The sequence below is a fragment of the Oncorhynchus clarkii genome, chromosome 10 (genome assembly GCF_045791955.1).
Source record: "Oncorhynchus clarkii lewisi isolate Uvic-CL-2024 chromosome 10, UVic_Ocla_1.0, whole genome shotgun sequence".
Classification (NCBI taxonomy): domain Eukaryota; kingdom Metazoa; phylum Chordata; class Actinopteri; order Salmoniformes; family Salmonidae; genus Oncorhynchus; species Oncorhynchus clarkii.
In genome coordinates this window covers 46,494,663-46,517,270 of record NC_092156.1, presented here as the reverse complement: position 1 = coordinate 46,517,270, position 22,608 = coordinate 46,494,663, and the positions used below count along the sequence as shown (strand labels likewise).

The 22,608-nt window shown below is 44.4% G+C and overlaps 1 protein-coding gene across 6 annotated transcripts; it reads right to left on the bottom strand.

The window, feature by feature from the left end:
• Nucleotides 1-3,148: 3,148 nt before the first annotated feature.
• LOC139418636 (CXXC-type zinc finger protein 5-like) lies at nt 3,149-22,136 on the bottom strand. Of its 6 annotated transcripts, none has more exons than XM_071168244.1 (4): nt 22,063-22,129; nt 21,879-21,947; nt 12,244-13,271; nt 3,149-4,866 (listed from the first exon to the last, which is right to left on the bottom strand). In XM_071168244.1, exons 3-4 carry the CDS (start codon nt 13,048-13,050, stop codon nt 4,822-4,824), a joined length of 852 nt encoding a protein of 283 aa, XP_071024345.1. In that variant the 5' UTR covers nt 13,051-13,271; nt 21,879-21,947; nt 22,063-22,129; the 3' UTR covers nt 3,149-4,821. The 6 variants fall into 6 exon arrangements, with proteins under 6 accessions (XP_071024345.1, XP_071024350.1, XP_071024347.1 ...); XM_071168249.1 differs by having other exon boundaries at nt 3,149-4,863; XM_071168246.1 differs by having other exon boundaries at nt 21,875-21,947; nt 22,063-22,109.
• Between the last annotated feature and the right edge of the window lie 472 nt (nt 22,137-22,608).

The following is a 22,608-nucleotide window of genomic DNA, read 5'->3' as shown; positions in this document are numbered from 1 at the left end:
TCCTCTATCCTCCTCTGTCCTCCTCTATCCTCCTCTGTCCTCCTCTGTCCTCCTCTATCCTCCTCTGTCCTCCACCTCTGTCATTGCCAACAAAGGGTATATAACAAAGTATTGAGATAAACTTTTGTTATTGACCAAATACTTATTTTCCACCATAATTTGCAAATAAATTCATAAAAAATCCTACAATGTAATTTTCTGGATTTGTTTCCTTCTCATTTTGTCTGTCATAGTTGAAGTGTAACTATGATGAAAATTACAGGCCTCTCTCATCTTTTTAAGTGGGAGAAATTGCACAATTGGTGGCTGACTAAATACTTTTTTGCCCCACTGTATCTTGATTACATAAGTATTCAACCCACTGAGTCAATACGTTAGAATCACCTTTGGCAGCGATTATAGCTGTGAGTATTTCTGGTTAAGTTTCTAAGAGTTTTGCACACCTGGATAGTACAATATTTGCACATTATTCTTCAAAGAATTCTTCAACCTCTGTCAAGTTCTGTTGATCATTGCTTGACAGCCATTTTCAAATCTTGTCATAGATTTTCAAGCTGATAACCAGGCCACTCAGAAACATTCAATATCGTCTTGATAAGAAACTCCAGTGTATATTTGGCCTTGTGTTTTAGGTTATTGTCCTGCTGAAAGGTGAATTTGTCTCCCAGTGTCTGTCGAAAGGCAGACTGAACCAGCCTTTCCGCTAGGATTCTGCCTGTGTTTAGCTGTTTCCATTTTATTTATTTTTGCTGATGAGAAGCATACCCATAACATGATGCAGCCACCACCATGCTTGAAAATATGAAGAGTGGTACTCATTGATGTGTTGTGTTGGATTTGCTGCAAACATAATGATTTGTATTCAGGACACATTTTTTGCAGTTTGACTTTAGTGCCTTGTTGCAAACAGGACACATTCTTTTGAATATTTTTAGTCTGTCGAGGCTTCCTTCTTTTCATTCTATCATTTAGGTTAGTATTGTGGAGTAACTACAATGTTGTTGATCCATCCTCAGTTTTCCCCTACAGTATATATACAAAAGTATGTGGACACCCTTTCAAATGAGTGGATTCTACTATTTCAGCCACACCAGTTGCAGACAAGTACACTGCTCAAAAAAATACAGGGAACACTTAAACAACACAATGTATCTCCAAGTCAATCACACTTCTGTGAAATCAAACTGTCCACTTAGGAAGCAACACTGATTGACAATAAATTTCACATGCTGTTGTGCAAATGGAATAGACAACAGGTGGAAATTATAGGCAATTAGCAAGACACCCCCAATACCAGGAGACAGGCCAGTACATCAGGAGACGTGGAGGAGGCCGAAGGAGGGCAACAACCCAGCAACAGGACCGCTACCTCCGCCTTTGTGCAAGGAGGAGCACTGCCAGAGCCCTGCAACATGACGTCCAGCAGGCCACAAATGTGCATGTGTCTGCTCAAACGGTCAGAAACAGACTCCATGAGGGTGGTATGAGGGCCCAACGTCCACAGGTGGGGGTTGTGCTTACAGCCCAACACTGTGCAGGACGTTTGGCATTTGCCAGAGAACACCAAGATTGGCAAATTCGCCACTGGCGCCCTGTGCTCTTCACAGATGAAAGCAGGTTCACACTGAGCACATGTGACAGAGTCTGGAGACGCCGTGCAGAACGTTCTGCTGCCTGCAACATCCTCCAGCATGACCGGTTTGGCGGTGGGTCAGTCATGGTGTGGGGTGGCATTTCTTTGGGGGTCCGCACAGCCCTCCATGTGCACGCCAGAGGTAGCCTGACTGCCATTAGGTACCGAGATGAGATCCTCAGACCCCTTGTGAGACTATATGCTGGTGCGGTTGGCCCTGGGTTCCTCCTAATGCAAGACAATGCTAGACCTCATGTGGCTGGAGTGTGTCAGCAGTTCCTGCAAGAGGAAAGCATTGATGCTATGGACTGGCCCGTCCGTTCCCCAGACCTGAATCCAATTGAGCACATCTGGGACATCATGTCTCGCTCCATCCACCAACGTCACGTTGCACCACAGACTGTCCAGGAGTTGGCGGATGCTTTAGTCCAGGTCTGGGAGGAGATCCCTCAGGAGACCATCCGCCACCTCATCAGGAGCATGCCCAGGCGTTGTAGGGAGGTCATACAGGCACGTGGAGACAACACACACTACTGAGCCTCATTTTGACTTGTTTTAAGGACATTACATCAAAGCTGGATCAGCCTGTAGTGTGGTTTTCCACTTTAATTTTGAGTGTGACTCCAAATCCAGACCTCCATGGGTTGATAAATTTGATTTCCATTGATAATTTGTGTGATTTTGTTGTCAGCACATTCAACTATGTAAAGAAAAAAGTATTTAATAAGAATATTTAATTAATTCAGATCTAGGATGTGTTATTTTAGTGTTCCCTTTATTTCTTTGAACAGTGTATATAAATTGAAAACACAGCCATGTAATCTCCATAGGAAAACATTGGCAGTAGAATGGCCTTACTGAAGAGCTCAGTGACTTTCAACGTAGCACTGTCATAGGATGCCACCTTTTCAACAAGTCCATTTGTCAAATTTCTGCCCTGCTAGAGGTGCCCCGGTCAACTGTAAGTGCTGTTATTGTGATGTTGAAATGTCTAGGAGCAACAACAGCTCAGCCGTGAAGTGGTAGGTCATATACTGTATCATAGCCATTGAACTCTGTAACTGTTTTAAAGTCAGCATTGGCCTCATGGTTAAATCCCTGAGAGGTTTCCTTTCTCTCCGGCAACTGAGTTAGGAAGGACACCTGTATCTTTGTAGTTACTGGGTGCATTGATAGACCATCCAAAATGTAATTAATAACTTCACCATGTTCAAAGGCATATTCAATGTCTGCTCTTACTCATCTACCAACAGGTGCCCTTCTTTGCGAGGCATTAGAAAACCTCCCTGGTCTTTGTGGTTGAATCTGTGTTTGAAATTCACTGCTTGACTGAGGGACCTTACAGATAATTGTATGTGTGGGGTACAGAGATGAGGTAGTCATTCCAAAATCATGTTAAACACTATTATTGTAGTTCATGCAGCTTATTATGTGACTTGTTAAGCACATTTTTTATCCTGAATTTATTTAGGCTTGACATAACAAAGGGGTTGAATACTTATTGACTCAAGATACTTCAGCTTTTCATTTTTAATTAATTGGTAACATTTCAAAAACACAATTCCACTTTGACATTATGGGTGACACAAAAATCTAAATTTAATCCATTTTAATTGCAACAAAATGTGGAAAAAGTCAAGGGGTGTGAATACCTTCTGAAGGCACTATAGATCATTTAGGTACAAAGCTTGCCTGAGGAGGACTAATGTGTGTTTTTATATTTTTTTGAGCTGTTCAACCCTTTTTAGGGCATCCTGGGAAACACTGACCAAAAACATGGTTCCTACCCTGTCACACTATCGTTGTTGTCTGTATTGACTATCTTTGAATGAATGAAACCAAGGACTCATGGTGAAACTCACCATTTCCTGATTCTGCTTTAATGAGTTGTATTTCCCACCCCATCCATTTTTTATTATGATATCCAATGATATGAAAAGGGAACAAATGTTTAATATTACTGGACATTTTCATACTTCAGAATTTTCTAAATTCCGTCATTGTTTTAGAAAAAAAACATGCAAAGACAAGTAAACAAACATCAGAACTGTAAATTTTGACACAAATACATGCATTCGTTTTTATTCACAAAACCAGTCCAATTTTCTAAATGAATACAAACATCGCTGTTGTTTTAAAAGATGTAGCTACCAGCAACATAATCCAAAAAAAAAAACAAAGAAAAAAAAACAAAGAAATCTTTTTTCAGTGCGTTCAAATGGGTAGACCCAGAGCTAAGCTATTCCAAATGGAAGTGCTGTCTCCTAGTGCTGTCACCCTCTGTGCTATTCCAAATGGAAGTGCTGTCTCCTAGTGCTGTCGCCCTCTGCGTTGGGATCCTCATGACACACACTAGTTTGGGCCACAGGAACGTAAAGGCTGCCAGTTTCACAAAATAAAAAGCTTGGAAATACAGGCGTGGAAAACACGGTTGGTTGGATGGTTGGTTTGTTGGTTGGTTGGTTTGTTGGTTGGTTGGTTTGTTGGTTGGGGAGATTCCAGTTCTCTGGACTTCTGCCCGATGGGATAACAGTTGCTATTTCATTTCGATAAGTATTTTTACATTTTGAAATATCTCCTTGTTCTTTTACAAGACAACCAGCGATCCGTTTTCAAAAACAATATTCGTAAAACAAAAAACAAATCATCAAATAGACAAGGCTTTAAGTTTAAGAACAATGGAGCTAAAATTACAATAGTGCCTGCCGTTAGCCACTAGTTTGAAAATATAGCCGTAAATGTACATTCTCTACACAAGTACTGTATCTTTCCACACGTGAACAACATTAACACCAAACACACAAATGAGTTGATTGTCCACACTCAGTCCGTCATTTCTGTTTGGCAACGAACAGTTCCATGTCTGAGAGACAGAAAAAACCTGCTGGAAAAAGGACAAAAGGTACCAAAATGGAAACATAGAAAAGGGAATGAAAGTTGCCATAGATATTTTTCTTTATGTTCAATTTTTGGTTCAAGGAATAAGCAGGTGCATCCATTACTCAATTGATTATTTTTTTGTATCATTTCTGTTGAGTTCTTTTGTATATTTTTGTTGTTTGTTTGCTTGTCAGCCAGTGTCCCTGCCGAGACAATCCAAGCGAGAGTTGGCATTGCACTTGATCGCAGAGCTTTGGGTTTGGGTAGGTAAGGGGGTAAGGGGGTAAGGGTGGAGGAGGGTCAGAGTCTTACTGGAACCATCGGAATGCTGCTCCTGTAGGAAGCATCACCTTCTTAGAGAAACGAAAAAACAGAGAGAGCAGAGGGAAGGAGAGGGTTAGTAGATACAGGCTGAAGAAAACACATCCCGAGACCCATTGTAAACTGCAACATCTGCAGTTTTTTGTTCTCTCTCTCTCTTTCGCTCTCTCTTTCTCTCTGTGGACGTTTTTCTCCCCCAGACTAATGATTGAATAGATTCAGACAACAACATGCTCATCAAATCTCCACATCAAACACATTTACAGACACCATAACCCTCCATATCTGCCGACTCCTGTCTTCTGCTCTCTCTCTCTCTCTCTCTCTCTCTGTCTCTCTCTCTCTCTCTCTCTGTCTGTCTGTCTGTCTCTCTCTCTCTCTCTCCCTCTCTCTCTCTCTCTGTCTCTCTGTCTCTCTCTCTCTCTGCGTGTCTCTCTCTGTCTCTGTCTATCTCTGTGTCTCTCTCTGTCTCTCTGTCTCTCTCTGTGTCTGTCCCCCTCCCCTCCCCCCAAGGCTCTATCAGTGAAATCACTGCGTCCCACACAGACATATCCCCAGCCCTCCCCTCCTCCTTCACCTCTCTCTGGCCTTCTGGCCCACACCCCACCCTCCTCCCTCATCAGCCATGGGCAATGGCCTTGGCTCCACGCGAAACTCGATATGGCACATTCATTATTTAGTCACCACGCAGTCACAGACCTCTCCCACCACACCACACCACACCACTCTCACGGGTGACACTGCTCTCTCTGTTCCTCCCTCACTCCTCTCTGTGTGGGATCTCCAGCTCTGACTGCATTGCACTAGTCAGGGCAGGCACCAATGCAATGCAGCTGCAGGGGTTCAGTGGTCGCCTGCCAGTCAGAAGACAGAGGACCACTGGGGCTCAGGCTCAGTCCCCAGAGCTGCAGCACGGCTAGCGTTCTGAAAAGCACAACTCTACTGCGGCACAGAATCTCACGTTAGCTAGGACTGCCCGGGGCCAGTCAGGAGTAGCGCCACAAACACTTACGCACCCACGCACACTCATTCCCTCACCAGGGCTTGACTTGGACTGAAATAGGTGCCGGTTCTCCATTTGGGTACTGTTGTTCATATTTAGGTGTAGGAGCTCCACAGTACTGTTGAGCGAATGTTCTATAAGAGGAACAGGAGCTGAAGCAGTAGAACATTGAGGCTCCAGCAAGCTCCTGCCCGAGTCAAGCACAGTCCCTCACACACACTCACGCCTACCTCCACTCACGCATATGAACATGCAGACACACACCTCCACACACACAGGCACAAATCACAACCGCACAAAAAGCACACGATTCAGACACAATCTAAACGACGTACACACCATTAAGATAGTAAGAAGGTTGCAATTTGCTCGCCTGTCAATCATACACACAGACAGCACGCAAATGATTTGCACGTCAACACACGCACAGAGAAATACTGAAAATGTAATATATTTACAGCCAGGGCAAATGTTGGACACTAGAAAAGCAAGGAGGTCAAGGTGGTGCAAGGTCCATAAGCACCTCACTAATGACCTTTCACCTATGACACTCAGGCACATAGATGCTAACCTCAAGCCCTTTTTCACTGGGAACCAACACATTTAAAAAGGAAAAAAGGAAAAAAAACTCTGAGCCAACACCTGTGACCTCCACTCTGCATAAACACGGTTGTTTGTCATGTCTGGCCTAGGGGGAGGGGACTCCCAAGGTCACAATCCATTCCAGGGGTCCATTTCAATGTCCAGCATCTTAATCTCTGTTTATTGATTTAACTATGAATATGCTACTGCTACTTTCCTCAATGGACGCTGCATATAGCCTATGCTTTCCCCTACCCAGGGGCCTTCTAGCCTTCCTTTAGCACACATACTGAGAGAATTGGTTAGCAGAACAGGTCATACTCTGAAATGGCTCCAGTATCTAATTTGTTATCTTATTTGTCCTGGCACAGTTTGACTGTGGTGGGGACAGCTGATCCAGGACCTGCCCATAGGGGAGCGTTCTTTTTAGAGCAGAGCATTAGGCTAAAGACTCCCATCAATCACTTCCCACTGGACAGCCCCAGGTCCACTTGTCACAAGAGCCCTTTCACCCTGAGCCTTGATGCTGAGAGACCTCGGACAGTTTTAGACCGTGATGTCATCTCTCCCCTCTCGTAGGTAGGCTATGGGAGTCAATAACCCCACTGCTGTATGTGGGTTGAGCTGTCTGCAAGTACATCTGTCTGTCTGTACCTGTCTATCCTACTCCTAGCAGTTTCTGTGTCTGGCTGGCAACTTGCCTACTGATCTGTGCATCTCAATGTCAGGCTGCATGCCTGTGTGTCTCTGTGTCAGTCTGCATGCCTGTGTGTCTCTGCGTCAGTCTGCATGCCTGTGTGTCTCTTTGTCAGTCTGCATGCCTGTGTGCCTCTGCGTCAGTCTGCATGCCTGTGTGTCTCTGCATCAGTCTGCATGCCTGTGTGTCTCTGCATCAGTCTGCATGCCTGTGTGTCTCTGCGTCAGTCTGCATGCCTGTGTGTCTCTGCGTCAGTCTGCTCTCCCAGTCTGCCGTTCGGTTTCTGAGAGGGTCACAACACTAAGTGAAAACTCTCTGGCTCCAGTGTCCGCATGCCTCAAACTGGCCATATCGCCAGACATCTAATGCCTGTAGTGGGTCGGCTTGATCTGTCATCAGGGATACGATACTTGAAACGCACCAACACAGACACACAGTTATTGGTAAACACACAGCCATGGCAGAATGTTCATCAAACAGTGATGTATAAACTTCAAACAAACAAACATTCACAAAAAACAAAACAATCCTCCCAGGCCCCAAGTGACCCTGACAAACAAATCCAAACAACAGACCATAGTACAGAAACACACTAGCATTACAAAATAAATACACAATATAAACACAGATTGTGACCTAAAATTCTATACCTTTCTCACCTAGACAGCAAATAGCAACAGTGAGACTGAGCCAGTCAACAGTGAGACTGAGCCAGTCAACAGTGAGACTGAGCCAGTTAACAGTGAGACTGAGCCAGTCAACAGTGAGACTGAGCCAGTTAACAGTGAGACTGGTCCAGTCAACAGTGAGACTGAGCCAGTCAACAGTGAGACTGAGCCAGTCAACAGTGAGACTGAGCCAGTCAACAGTGAGACTGCAGCCAGTCAACAGTGAGACTGCAGCCAGTCAACAGTGAGACTGAGCCAGTCAACAGTGAGACTGCAGCCAGTCAACAGTGAGACTGCAGCCAGTCAACAGTGAGACTGCAGCCAGTCAACAGTGAAACTGTAGCCAGTCAACAGTGAGACTGCAGCCAGTCAACAGTGAGACTGCAGCATGCTGCAGAAAGGGACTAGTTCTCCTGGGCTCTGTTTATTTCTGTTCAAATGTAGCGTTCCCCAAATAAATCCAGACATCTCCAGCCAGCGAGGTGTGAGGTGGCAAGGGCCTCGTCACGCTACCTCCCCCTAACTCTGTTTTTACAGCCATCTTTAGTCTGCCATGAGGTTTCGACGGGAAACCTTCAACACCCCCAAAACATGGAGCCGTCGACCTCTCTTTCTATTCTCACATACACAGACCACATCAGACTGTATAAACTTCAACTAATGTCCACTCACGTGCATCAAAAACAAACAACTAACACACACAGACCAACAATTAAAACCTTTCATAAAAATCTGTTGCAAATTTGTAATAAAGGAATTATAAATATGCTATCAAAAGCAGTGATAGTCGCTGAGGTCTCTGAGAAAATGTATACAAAACACAAAAACAACCTGTTTTTCCCCAGATTTCGGGCGTCTGAAGAGGTCAAAACAAACCAAGCATTAAAATACTTATTAAACCATGACACATCCTTACGACCAAATACACACACACACACACACACACACACACACACACACACACACACACACACACACACACACACACACACACACACACACCACACACACACACACACACACACACACACACACAGAGAGAGAGAGAGGGAAACACACACACACACACACAGAGCGAGAGAGAGAGAAACACACACACACTACAAGCACTATGGCTAACAGTCTATGCCACCTCGCTAAGTGATCCCCATCCATTAGCCTCCCTGTTAGACAGCCGGCTGTGTGTATGTGAGATGTGACACTCTGGGGCTGTTTCCACTACACTCCAGCTGAAGCAAACAGCAGACGACTGTCTGTGGCGTGCTGCTTCCGAGCCGGACCAGATGACCATGGCCCTCCATTTTGTCCCGGGTGCTGCTGCCCTGGTGTCACTGAACATGTCCTATCCTCAGTGACCAAGAGTAATGAGTGGGTTGGGCAATATTTTTCGAACCGTTCCATAATTCCCCAGTTAACAGAACATAAAACAGAGTAAACTAGATAATATTATCTGTACTGTCCACAGTGTGGTGATACTTAACAGGGGAACATAGGTTGATAGTACAAGCAGTGTAATCTACTGTAAAGACTGAACGAACCCCCTCCATTGACAACATGAACGGCAGTCCTCTCAGGCAAGCCCTAATAAATTATAAACTCGCCCATCTGGAAGATAAAAGTAGGATACTGGGGGACAAATATCAGATGTGTTATTGTACAAAATATGTTTTGTGCCATCGTTCTCACCTTTGACCTTCCACACTACGATGGCACAACTCGGTCTGACCTACTGACTGAGCGAGTCGACTCTCTGGCCTACTGGCCTGTGGACCAACGCAGGCACTAACACAGAACAAGTTCTAGCCAGCATTGGCCTGCTAAGGGCCCGTTCAGATTAGGCACACCATTTTTTTTTTTTTAAGATAGAAGAACTAACCCAATCTGAAGGAGAGGTCAACAGTTCATTCGATGCTAAGCTATTCCAAATGGAAATGCTAAACAGGTGTACATAGCTGCCCCGTTAACATCACATCAAGTGCCCTGCTAAGGATGTCCTGCTGATGCGCTGCATGTGGAAAGCACGACAACAAGCAATCTGATTTTATTAGCAGCATAAAATCCTACAACTATCGGACATAAATCCATGGGAAACAGAGATTTGTTTGCTGCGATTCTCTCTTGTGGTTCCGGGGCGAAACAAACGCAGACGTCGACCTCATAGTGAAGGCTGCAGTCATGCATATTCAATCACCTGCTGTTGATCTGATGCCGTGAACAACTGGTGGACTTTTCTGCCATGTGACCACTGATGGCATACTACCAATCAATAACACACAGGAAATTTTATTACTATCACACATCCACAAGCATCTGATTACTTAAGAGAACCGTTTCAGAGTAAGGTTAGGGCTGTGCACAGTGCAACCATTTGACGTGACATCTGAAGTGGAATCCTGTCTTGATTACAAAAGCGATGATGGGGGGGACACATGCGGGTCAAGCCCTGATTAATCTGAGTTGTTGCATGTGTGCTCGGGGGCACAATGACCAGATTACACCAGATGATACCCCACTGTCTCGTGAACGTGAGTATTGTAGTGTATCTGTAGCAACAGGGAGATACTGTATTCAGGATCACAGCACTCTGCAACAGACATGGGTAGAGAGCCCACTTGTTATGGTCAGGACAGGATTGTGTACTAGCATAGCACATGTACAGAGTCCGCGTAAGATATTGCCGGCGTCGCTATTGGCGGAACAGAGGCCGACAGAGAAGAAAATGTTGATACCCAGGCAGCAGAACCTAAAGACACCACCATTGTCTTTCCATCTAAGAAAGGAACCATACACTTTTGAATGTGATGCTCACCTCTTTTGTACAATTAACAGGGGTCAATTGCTTTACCCCTCTTAACGGCGATTCAATATTGCGTAATGTCATCGTGACAATTGAGGTAATACACCAAAATATTGTCAGGGACGTTATGTCATTTGTCATCGCATGTTTATCAGAGCTTTTGGAGCAGTACTGACATCATGAATGTAATTGTCAAAGGTGCCCTAAAAACACGATCGGATATCCCACAGGAACTTCTCTGAGGTCACAAAAGGGCGACACTGATTCGAGTTTGGGCCCAGTGCCACTGAGGTGACCCAGATGAGAAGTTTGCAGGCAATTTAGCCAAAACAGGCGTGCCACAGGAGAGAGAGAGATCGGTCGAGTGGGGGGCGCCTGTGCCACGCTGACACCTGGTGCTCCAGATGACAACCCCATGGCCAGATGGACCATGTCACACACACATATGCTCTGCCACACATACTACCCATCCAAAACATGTACACACAAACACATCCACAATGTCACGCACTGCAACACACACGGTCTCGTGTCAAACATCTACAGAAACTCTTACAATCCTAAAAAAGCCCAGCTCTCTCTCGTTCTATCTCCTCATTCCTCCTTACACACAAACCCGCGGGGCCACACTGATTTAGTAACATATCACACAAAACATCACGCGCACACACACACACACACACACACACGCACACGCACACACACACACACATTTGTGTTAACAGAACATGCATTGACCCCCCCCCCCCCCCCAGTCGAGAAATGCACAATCTACCTGTTTTGTGAGGGCATAAAATAAGAGCTGTGTATGGTGGGTGTGGAGAGGGGTTTGCTCAGTGCGTGTGGAGGACAGATTAAAGAGACCCCATGGGGCATGTCTACCCCCCCACACACACACACACTCCCCCTCATCACCACCTGTTATTCTCCTGCTCTGCTCAAAGCCTCACCCCATCAAAAAGACGCTCCACACCCTTCAGAGCAGTGTCACGCTCTATACATACACACATAAAGTTGAGTTGTAAGTGTGTATGGTTAAGGTAAACTCCCAACACTCTTTCCACACCTACACTCTTTTGGCTCCCGGTAGAACCCTTTTTGGTTCCACGTAGAACCCTTTTGGGTTCCATATAGAACCCTCTGTGGAAAGGGTCCTACATGGAACCTAAAAAGGGTTCCACCTGGAACCAAAAGAGTTCTACCTGGAACTAAAAAATGGTTCTTCAAAGGGCTGCTATGGGGACAGCCAAAGAACCCTTTTAGGTTCTTGATTGCATCTTTTTTGTAAACTGTATTTTATTTAACTAGGCAAGTCAGTTAAGAACAAATTCTTATTTACAATGACGGCCTACACCGACCAAACCCAGACAACGCTGGGCCAATTGTGCGCCGCCCTATGAGACTCCCAATCACAGCCGGATGTGATATAGTATGGATTTGTGTCTGTAGGGGCACCTCTAGCACTGAAATGCAGTGCCTTAGACTGCTGTGACACTCGGGAGCCCATCCTGCCTGACCCTTCCTTCTATGACACTCTATGACCCTCTATGACCCTTCTATGACCCTCTATGACCCTTCTATGACCCTCTATGACCCTTCTATGACACTCTATGACCCTCTATGACACTCTATGTCATCTCTATCCCCCCACTGAGCTCTTACCTCCAGAGCGGCAGACGGTTTCTTTTTCAGCTCCTCACATTTGCGGAACTTGCAGATCTGGTGGCCCGTTTTGCGGTTCCGGCAGCTGCTGCACGTCTCGCAGTTAATCCGCCGGCGGCAGGGCGGGCACATGCCGCAGCGTTTCCGCTTCTTTTTGCCGGAGTTGATGGCCGAGGCCAGCTCGCTCTGCGCCGGGTACTCGGCCAGGCCGGCCATGTGCAGCGCGCTGTCGGCCAAGAACACTCCTGCCGGTGTCATGATGAACAGCCCCGGGTTGAACGGGAAGCCGCCTCCAACACCGTACGGGAAGTCCGCAACACCGCCAACAGAGTCCACAGCAGACGCACCCTCCAAGTCGCTTGCCCCTGAGCCTGAATCGCTACCCCCCATCCCCATCCCCATCCCCCCCGGCAGCAGCATGTGCTCCATCCCAGCCCTCTTTAGCAGCTCCGCCGCCTGGGCAAAGTGCAGCAGGCCGTTCTGTCCCTCCAAGACCTGCTCCAGGGTCCGGTCCAGCTTGGCTGCCGCCAGCGCTGAGACGGTGGGCTGGGGCTGTGGGGGCGGCTGGGGCTTGGCCGGGTGGCTCTTGGCCTCTCCGTTGTGGTGTGCGTGTCCATTAGTGTTGGTGGGGCAGGCGGCTGTGTACTGGGAGAGGGTGCGGGACCTCTTAAGGCTCTTACTCAGGGGCTCACTGATGATGCCACTGCGGTTCCTGCGCTCGACGACAGGGACATCCTCCGTGCAGCTGTTCCGCTCCAGGGCCTCGGCTGTCCGGTCTCGGCTTCCCTCCGACCGTCCGCTAGACATGGTCCAGTGCGTGGAGGGCTGGGGGGGGGCGGGAGGGGGGACAGGGGGCGAGCAGAGGAGGGGGAGCCGATAGGTTCTCACAGTCTGCTCTGAGCCCAGGTGAGGTGGCACCTCCCCGCTGTGGACGAATCGGCCAGCCAATCACAGGCAGGCCCTAGAGCCCTGGCTCTCGCTCTAAACCTCAGCCCTCATCCGCATCCTTTCACTGGCAACCTACAAAACTGACACAGGGAGAGAGGAGAGCGAGAAGGGTCCTTCAATAACAGGCTCAGTGTTGGACCTAGACAGCATCTTAGTAAACAACCGACTCCATTGATATAAATGGGACAGCAACTCTGCCATGCCTTAATGTTACCTGTTTATTAGATTGAACACGGCTGATGGAGAGAGAAAAGAAAACTGCAAAAACGAGACAGCTCACTCAGAGAGTATGTATCTAAACAGCTCACTCAGAGAGTATGTATCTAAACAGCTCACTCAGAGAGTATGTATCTAAACAGCTCATGAACACAGTGTAATAGCCCGGGAAGATGTGTCCACTTACACAACTAAACGTTCATCACCCCCCCCCCCCCCCACAATAGAACATTCAGAACACAGCAAACATGAATTATACTAAACGACAGCGACAGAAGAGAGCAGACAGCGCTATGTTTTCTCCTCCAATTTCACCAATTTATGAGCTAATTCCCACCCTTTAGGTTTAGGTTGAATGCAGCCATAGTATTTCCCAGGAGAAAACCATGAAGAGCTGGCCTGTGGAGACTCACTCTTTCCATCAAAGGGATTTGTAACAATAATTCCCACACACTACATGCAGACACAATTGAAATCCATTTTCACATGAATTAAGACTTCAGACCATGAACAATCCCCACGTTGCCATCCCGCTCTCCTACTCCCAGAAACGTTGACTTAGTGTTAGTGGTGGTACCGCTGCTGGTGAGGGTCAAACTTCATGTTTTTGAAGGATCTCCTGGCATGTGACAATGTTAAACATTTGTTTATGTGTTTAATTGGAGAGTTTAATTCCAAAATGCAATATATCCAGTATTAGAAATACGGGGATATAAACTGTTATTGTTTAAAGAACTTCTGAAAGAGGTTGGTGTGTTTTGATCTAATGACGGCACGGGGGTGGTTCAAATGTGCTTGTTTGTAATCCATCACCTGATGGATTCATTTCAGAGAGGCAAATAATCATGTTCTGTTGCCAAATGCTATATATCCGCCACACTCTCAGAGAAATATTGCCAGGTTTTACACAGTAGAATGTACCAAATAACTACATGTTTAATAAAGAACTGTACAAATTATACATTTGTGACAAACTCCCCCCCCCCCCCCCCCCCCCCCCCCCAGTTTTACAAAAAAGTATCAATAAAGTAATATGACATCTGTATGTAAAATATATACATTTTGTTATTTAGCAGACTTAGGTCTTGTTCAGAGTGAGATGCAGTTTGTCCATTCATCTTAAGATCGCTAGGTGAGACAACCACATACCACAGTCAAATATACAGGATACGGACGATCCATTCCAACTCAACAATGGATGTATAGCGTTTTGCATCAAACTCCATTTTAATACTAAAATCCATGAATTAAAAATATGAGAACAGTAATATTTTACAAACACATAAAGGTACCCATAAAAAAAAATCATTTCTGATTGAAAAAAACGTGTGTGCATATTGTTTTGGAACAAAACTCTTCAATTGACTAGAGCAAGGATGTTGACATAGTTTGCATATCTTGTGTATATAGGCATTCATCAAATCTTTGTATATGAATAGTCACTTTAATAAATCTACCTACATGTACGTACATACAGTTGAAGTCGGAAGTTTACATACACTTAGGTTGGAGTCATTAAAACTCGTTATTCAACCACTCCACACATTTGTTGTTAACAAACTATAGTTTTGGCAAGCCGGTTAGGACATCTACTTTGTGCATGACACAAGTAATTTTTCCAACAATTGTTTACAGACAGATTATTTCATTTATAATTCACTGTATCACAATTCCAGTGGGTCAGAAATGTACATATACTAAGTTGACTGTGCCTTTAAACAGCTTGGAAAATTCCAGAAAATTATGTAATGGCTTTAGAAGCTTCTGATAGGCTAATTGACATAATCTGAATCAATTGGAGATGTACCTGTGGATGTATTTCAAAGCCTACCTTCAAACTCAGTGCCTCTTTGCTTGACATCATGGGAAAATCAAAAGAAATAAGCCAAGACCTCAGAAAACAAAATTGCTGACCTCCACAAGTCTGGTTCATCCTTGGGAGCAATTTCCAAACGCCTGAAGGTACCACGTTCATCTGTACAAACAATAGTACGCAAGAATAAACACCATGGGACCACGCAGCCGTCATACCGCTCAGGAAGGACACGCGTTCTGTCTCCTCAAATCAAATCAAATTGTATTTGTCACATACACATGGTTAGCAGATGTTAATGCGAGTGTAGCAAAATGCTTGTGCTTCTAGTTCCGACAATGCAGTAATAACCAACGAGTAATCGAACCTAATAATTCCACAACTACTACCTTATACACACAAGTGTAAAGGGATGAAGAATATGTACATAAAGATATATGAATGAGTGATGGTACAGAACGGTATAGGCAAGATGCAGTAGATGGTATAGAGTACAGTATATACATATGAGATGAGTAATGTAGGGTATGTAAACATAAAGTGGCATAGTTTAAAGTGGCTAGTGACACATGTATTACATAAAGATGGCAAGATGCAGTAGATGATAAAGAGTACAGTATATACATATACATATACATATGAGATTAGTAATGGAGGGTATGTAAACATTATATTAAGTGGCATTGTTTAAAGTAGCTAGTGATACATTTTTACATCAATTTCCATCAATTTCCATGATTAAAGTGGCTGGAGTTGAGTCAGTATGTTGGCAGCAGCCACTCAATGTTAGTGGTGGCTGTTTAACAATCTGATGGCCTTGAGATAGAAGCTGTTTTTCAGTCTCTCGGTCCCTGCTTTGATGCACCTGTACTGACCTCGCCTTCTGGATGATAGCTGGGTGAACAGGCAGTGGCCCGGGTGCTTTGCTGCAGGTGGGACTGGTGCACTTCACAAAATAGATGGCATCATGAGGGAGGAAGATTATGTGGATATATTGAAGCAACATCTCAAGACATCAGTCAGGAAGTTAAAGCTTGGTCACAAATGGGTCTTCCATATGGACAATGACCCCAAGCATACTTCCAAAGTTGTGGCAAAATGGCTTAAGGACAACAAAGTAAAGGTATTGGAGTGGCCATCACAAAGCACTGACCTAAATCCCATAGAGAATTTGTGGGCAGAACTGAAAAAGCGTGTGCAAGAAAGGAGGCCTACAAACCTGACTCAGTTATACCAGCTCTGTCAGGAGGAATGGGCCATAATTCATACAACTTATTGTGGGAAGCTTGTGGAAGGCTACCTGAAACGTTTGACCCAAGTTAAACAATTTAAAGGCAATGCTTCCAAATACTAATTGAGCGTATGTACACTTCTGACCCACTGAGAATGTGATGAAAGAAATAAAAGCTGAAATAAATAATTATCTCTACTATTATGCTGACATTTCACATTCTTAAAATAAAGTGGTGATCCTAACTGACCTAAGACAGGGAATTTTTACTCAGATTAAATGTCAGGAATTATGAAAAACTGAGTTTAAATGTATTTGGCTAAGGTGTATGTAAACTTCTGACTTCAACTGTATTACCTCAATTACCTTGACTAACCAGTGCCCCCACACATTGACTCTGTACAGTTACCCATTGTATATAGCCTCGCTATTGTTATTTTACTGCTGCTCTTTAATTATTTATTACTTTCATTTCTTACTTTTAAAATGTAATTTAGTTAAAACTGCATTGTTAGTTAAGGGCTTGTCAGTAAGCATTTCACTGTAAGGTTACACCTGTTGCAGTCAAATAAAATTTTATTTTGAATTAACACACAAAAAGCTATTTAGAAAAATAAACAAACACAGGTTGTGTTACAAACACTGTAAGTTTGTTGGTTGTCATACTTCATGACATCATCAACCCTCAAATAACATATACAAAAGATAAAGTGCTAACGTTGTAATCTGAACTCATCATTATGCCTTGTGGATGCCCTACTTTCGGTCCAATTAGCTGTGTTCACATATAAGGGTGGTATCGCCTACGATAAACAATAATGTTGTGTTCAAAAAAGAATGGAGGATGTGCACAGATAGTGGAGGACAGTGTCATGGCATGGGTCAAGTTGGTTGTCTCTTTTAACCCTCCTGCTGTGTTCAAGGTCGAATTGGACCCATTTACAAGTTATCTCTGAAAAATGTAGTTCATTTAAACTGATTGTCATCAGGTTCCATGACTTTGTCCACTCAGGGCATCTGAACACACAAGATACATTTGGATGATTTTCATTACATTTTGGGTGTTTTATTTAACTTTTGTACACCTGTGGTGTTCCCGGTCAAAAATGACCCGTCATTAGGAATGAATGGGTGAGACTACAATTAGTGTATAAAATTGAGTTCAGGCACATGCCCATTCATCAGATGGACACACTTCCTCTCCCAGACCCCCACATACATGTGTGTTTGAGCGAGCAAACACACACACACACACACACCTCACTCCCCTTCTTGGCTTCCATGGCAACCCCCCACGAGAACCTTTCCCCAATATAATTTTTCCCCCATGGGAACCACACCTGTTGGCATTCTCACAAACAATCGCAACATTGTTTCAATAATATATAGAACTTTTCTCGCAGTTCTGGTATACAAAGCTTTTTTTGAGGCCTTGCTCACAATTAATTCTGTGGCAGCACAATGACCAAACGATATACTGTATGTGAGGCTCTTGATAATATCTTTGATCATGACACTGGTGAGGAGGAGAGAGTCCTTGTTAAACTTTGACACAAAGTAGTCTGTGATAAATAGCACAATTTGTTTCATCTGAGTATTTGTTGAAGTCATAATAATCCATACATTATGCTTTATTTACTCAAAAACGAGTTGTATGAGCTCAGGTCAATGAGGCCTACCGGCCATCAATAGCAAATAGAAGTTCAAAACGAGTAATGTTCACAAGTTGATAAAAAGATCTAAAAGATTAGGCGATAATATATGTATTATTATGGATTTATAATCAGCTATAATGGGGGCGGTCATTTTGAACCGGGAACACAGAATTAATTAACATGAAACGAACACAACAGGAGGGTTAAAATGCTGCTTGACAGTCTCTCTTGGGGAACATCTTATTATTCTCTATGAGACCATTTAATTTGCACAATCTAAGAATTGAAAAACAACCAATTTGCTGGTTGGGTATTTTTTCCCAATTCATTCATAAAGTAAAATGGACTAAAATGGATTTGACTCCCAACACTTTATCCAGAGTGTGTACAGCTGAAAGATCCTAATGGCCAACCTCCTATGAAGAGACACACTACCCCACTGACCTGTCCCCACTCACAAACAAGCACCTCCCTGAGAAAAACGGAGGAAATGGCCGGGCCAGTCCTTATAAGGGAAACAAAGGGAAGGGGAGGGAGAGAGGATGGGGTCTGCGCAGTGTGTGGAAATTGGAAGGCCAAAATTAGTGGGAGGTAAAGCTTCAAAGGCAGGAGCGCAGCCCCCGCATTCTCACCAGCTCAGGGGTCCGTGGCGCCAGCGGACTGGAGCCAGCAACTCAGCTCCTCTCCCTGCTCTCCTGCTCTGAGTCTGACCAGGGCTCTGCTCTCTCTCGCTGCTGCTACAGGGCCGCCCGCCTGCTCCACTAACGTCTATGCCTGTGTGTGTGTGTGTGTGTGTGTGTGTGTGTGTGTGTGTGTGTGTGTGTGTGTGTGTGTGTGTGTGTGTGTGTGTGTGTGTGTGTGTGTGTGTGTGTGTGTGTGTGTGTGTGTGTGTGTGTGTGTGTGTGTCTCTCTCTCTCTTTCTCCTGTCCTTGCCTCACTCCGTCTATGCTGAGAGTGTCTCTCTGTCTGACCCACATCCTTCGCACTCTTTCCATCTCCATCAAACGTGAACACGTCATTCACAGTCCATCTTTCCCAAGCATCTCAGTGCCTCTTCTCACTCTACCATCCGTCTTCCAATGTCAAGGCCATGCCTTTCTAATAGTCTCTGTCCCACCTCCATATCATTCACAGTGACTCCTTGCCCCTTGACCACATTCCTTCTTGTTTTCACCCGTTCTCCTAATATCACTCTCACTTTGCTCCTCCGCCATGTCATTCACACACTCCCCCTGTGCAGGGGCGGCAAGTAGCCTAGTGGTTAGAGCGTTGGGCCAGTAAGCGGAAGGTTGCTGGATCGAATCCCTGAGCTGAGAGGCAGTTAACCCACTGTTCCCCGGGCACAGAATACGTGGATGTCGATTAAGAAATGTGGGTTAAATGTGGGAAAACACATTTCAGTTGGACAAATGATATCTCTTCCAGACCCTAGACTGATCATCTCTTCTCCGTCACTCAACAGTCCCCCAGTTTCTGTGACCAAAGTATTCTCTCTGAATAGAATTATCCCAAATGCTGATACTGTTGAGATGATGGTGATTAGAAAAGCAAGGGTGAATGCACAATGAGGAACAGGTTGGTGAAAAAAAAATGAAAAAAAAACGTATATTACTGGGGGAAAATGTATCTTCCTCAATGACGTCATTACCCATCATGCCAAAGGTAGCCTTAGGTTATAACTTCTACCACAGCTTCTTCCTCCTGCTCAACTTCTCCTAACAGCATCACAAATAGGACTGCCATAATAAAACATAAAAATACTTTCCAACTATACTTTGACTGAAGCACCCACTCTCCCTGCTCATATAGGTCTACACTGATTACGTCGGGGGGGGGGGGGGGGGGGGGGGCTGCTAGAGACATAGCTCGTGCTTCATCCCTGGAGGTCAGCGCGCAGCGGTAATTGGGCCCTCTCTGCTGAATAAACCATCCCAAGGAGTCTTTCCATACAGGCTCCCCAAGGCCAACGAGAAAGGGAGCTGTCTGGAATATACAAACAAAATGGACTAACCCACGAACGGAACTGAACAATCTTAGAAATCTGCAAGTGGAAAAAGTCATACTTAAGTTTGTATGATATAGGCCTAATGAATCATTTCGATTTTTAGAACATATAATGAATATTCCTCAAAGTATTTTGCTGTATTCATAAAATCCTCATTAGGCCGATGAAAAAATAACCACAGCCTATAAAAAGAACGGGTCTAGTAGGCAAACAAATAAACAGATAGGCCTAAACTATTTTGGGTATTCAAATTGGGATAGATAATACTGTCAATATGGCAAAATAGGGCATTTATTGCAATAGTTTTCGGTCCATATTTGCTGCCAGTCTAAAAAATAACATGTAGGCCTATTAAGAAATAAATATGAATTTTTGGCATCAATCATAACACCAAAACATCTAACAACAAGCCATGCCAACTCTATGTAGTGGGACGCTGCAAGGTAGCTCAGCTAGAGGCTACTTCTTGGTTCAGGTAATGCAGAACCAAAGACAACACTTCCCTTCCCTTCAAACGCACGATCACGCAGACACGCACATCTATCTTTCTAGTCCTCTCCCTCAGTCTCAACCCCCCCCCCCCCCTGGTGTGTGTGCTCTCTGGCGCACACACTAGCACGCACACACACACTGTCAGGCACATTTGTGCACGAGACCCAAGGAAGTTTATAAAGAACAGAATTAAATATCCAACCTGCTGCGTCTCTGTTTTTATTTTCCTTCCCATTCCTGAGTTAAAATAAACAAAAGTATATCCGTGCGATGGTGTGTTAAATCGTTACTAACTATTTGTGTAAAATCGTGACTAATTATTTGCATAAACATGCAGCATAAGAGCGCCACTACCGGTGGCGGATTGCGGCAGTACCAGGGGGGTCGTGGTAAATCCAGGCTTGCAGCCGCGATACAGCACAGAGACATCGAGCGCAAGAGACTGGCTGATCGGTCGCATGCGGAACAATGAAGAACAAACACGTTCGCTCTACAATAAAATCACTCAGAGAACACCTGGCATACTGTTCTTCGGATGACTCGGCTATAGGCTAAATCGAAAACAAATCCCCCAAAATCTTGCTCGTTTTTCAGCCATTAGCCTATGCATTTTCACAAAAGCATTTGTTGATGATTCAAGGGAACACTGCAGAAAATAAAAGTTCCGTTTAAATGTATCTCTAGGTAAAGAGATGCCTCATCACCACCTGACATTAAAAAGATTACAACCAGAAACGTCATCAAGACCCAACGCAAACTGCCATAATTTCAATGGAAAATATTTCTGGAGAGCGTAGAGTTTCTTGGAGCGCATGTCATTATCAGATGATTCACACTTTCATTATTCACCCCAAAAATCTTTGAATGAAAGAACAGCTCTCCACAATTCTACAAACCTCTAGAGCATTGCCAAATGATTGATGAAAAATGTACAAATGAGGATAGAATGTGACAGCAGAATGACGATTATGGCCATTCAAAAATACCAAACCAATAACCGAGACCCGCGGATCCTAATTGTATCTAACATTAAAGCAGCACAAAAAAAATACCTTTTGTCTGGACTCAATGATCTGAAACCCCGGTCTCTGCGGTGCCAGCGTATGGTCTGCACCAGCACGTTTGAGAAGAACCATTCTCCCATTCTCCCAGTTAACTTGATCGTTAGGAAGATGACATCCCCAACTTTCAGCAGACTTCAACAAAGTATGATCCCCCCTCCCTCCTATGTATCTGCATATTTGCAAACACTCTCTCTTTTTTGTTCGCACCTACCAAAGCGGTTCCGAGTGTAGGGGAGGGCTCCCACTGTCCAAGCCGTCCGTCTCCAAGCTTACCGTAGAGCTTGATGTAAAAAAAATAAAGGGAAAAAACCTTACACTAAACCAATTAAATTAACATAGTCCTCGCCTGTATAGAACAAGCGGGAAATATAATAAGAAATGATTGTAAAACGTACTTTCTCGGAAGCTGAGCGTGTGGGATCTCCAACCTTTTCGATTCTCGCAATCCCACCTACATCCCCGCTCGCCGAGAAGAACATGCAAACACATTTCATCGATTTTTGGAGCTTCTCGGAAAAACCGAACTGGACTTTCGGCAGCATGGCGACAGAAAATAATATACCTTTTATACTTTTTAAAATATAGCGATGTATTACTCTTCTCGAGGCTTTCAGGTGCTCGACTTTGAATATTCAAGGGGCGTGTAATGAAGAACATGTTTGTTATTAAAGCTTGACGTGTTTATGACTTTGAGATGCATTTTACTGGTTGTTGTGGCTCCCATCAGTGCTGGCTGTAGGCACATTATGATTTGTTTCTCTCTGTATGAGCGCAAGTGGATATTTCGTCATACCTCTTTAAGACTTAACTTTCCTTTAACACATTCATGTTTACAGATAACTTTCACAGTGCAATCCGTCAATATGGAAACATATCCGATGGTTAATATTGCACGGACAAAATCTAATATTTTTCTATTTTTGGATTTTCAGTGATGGACA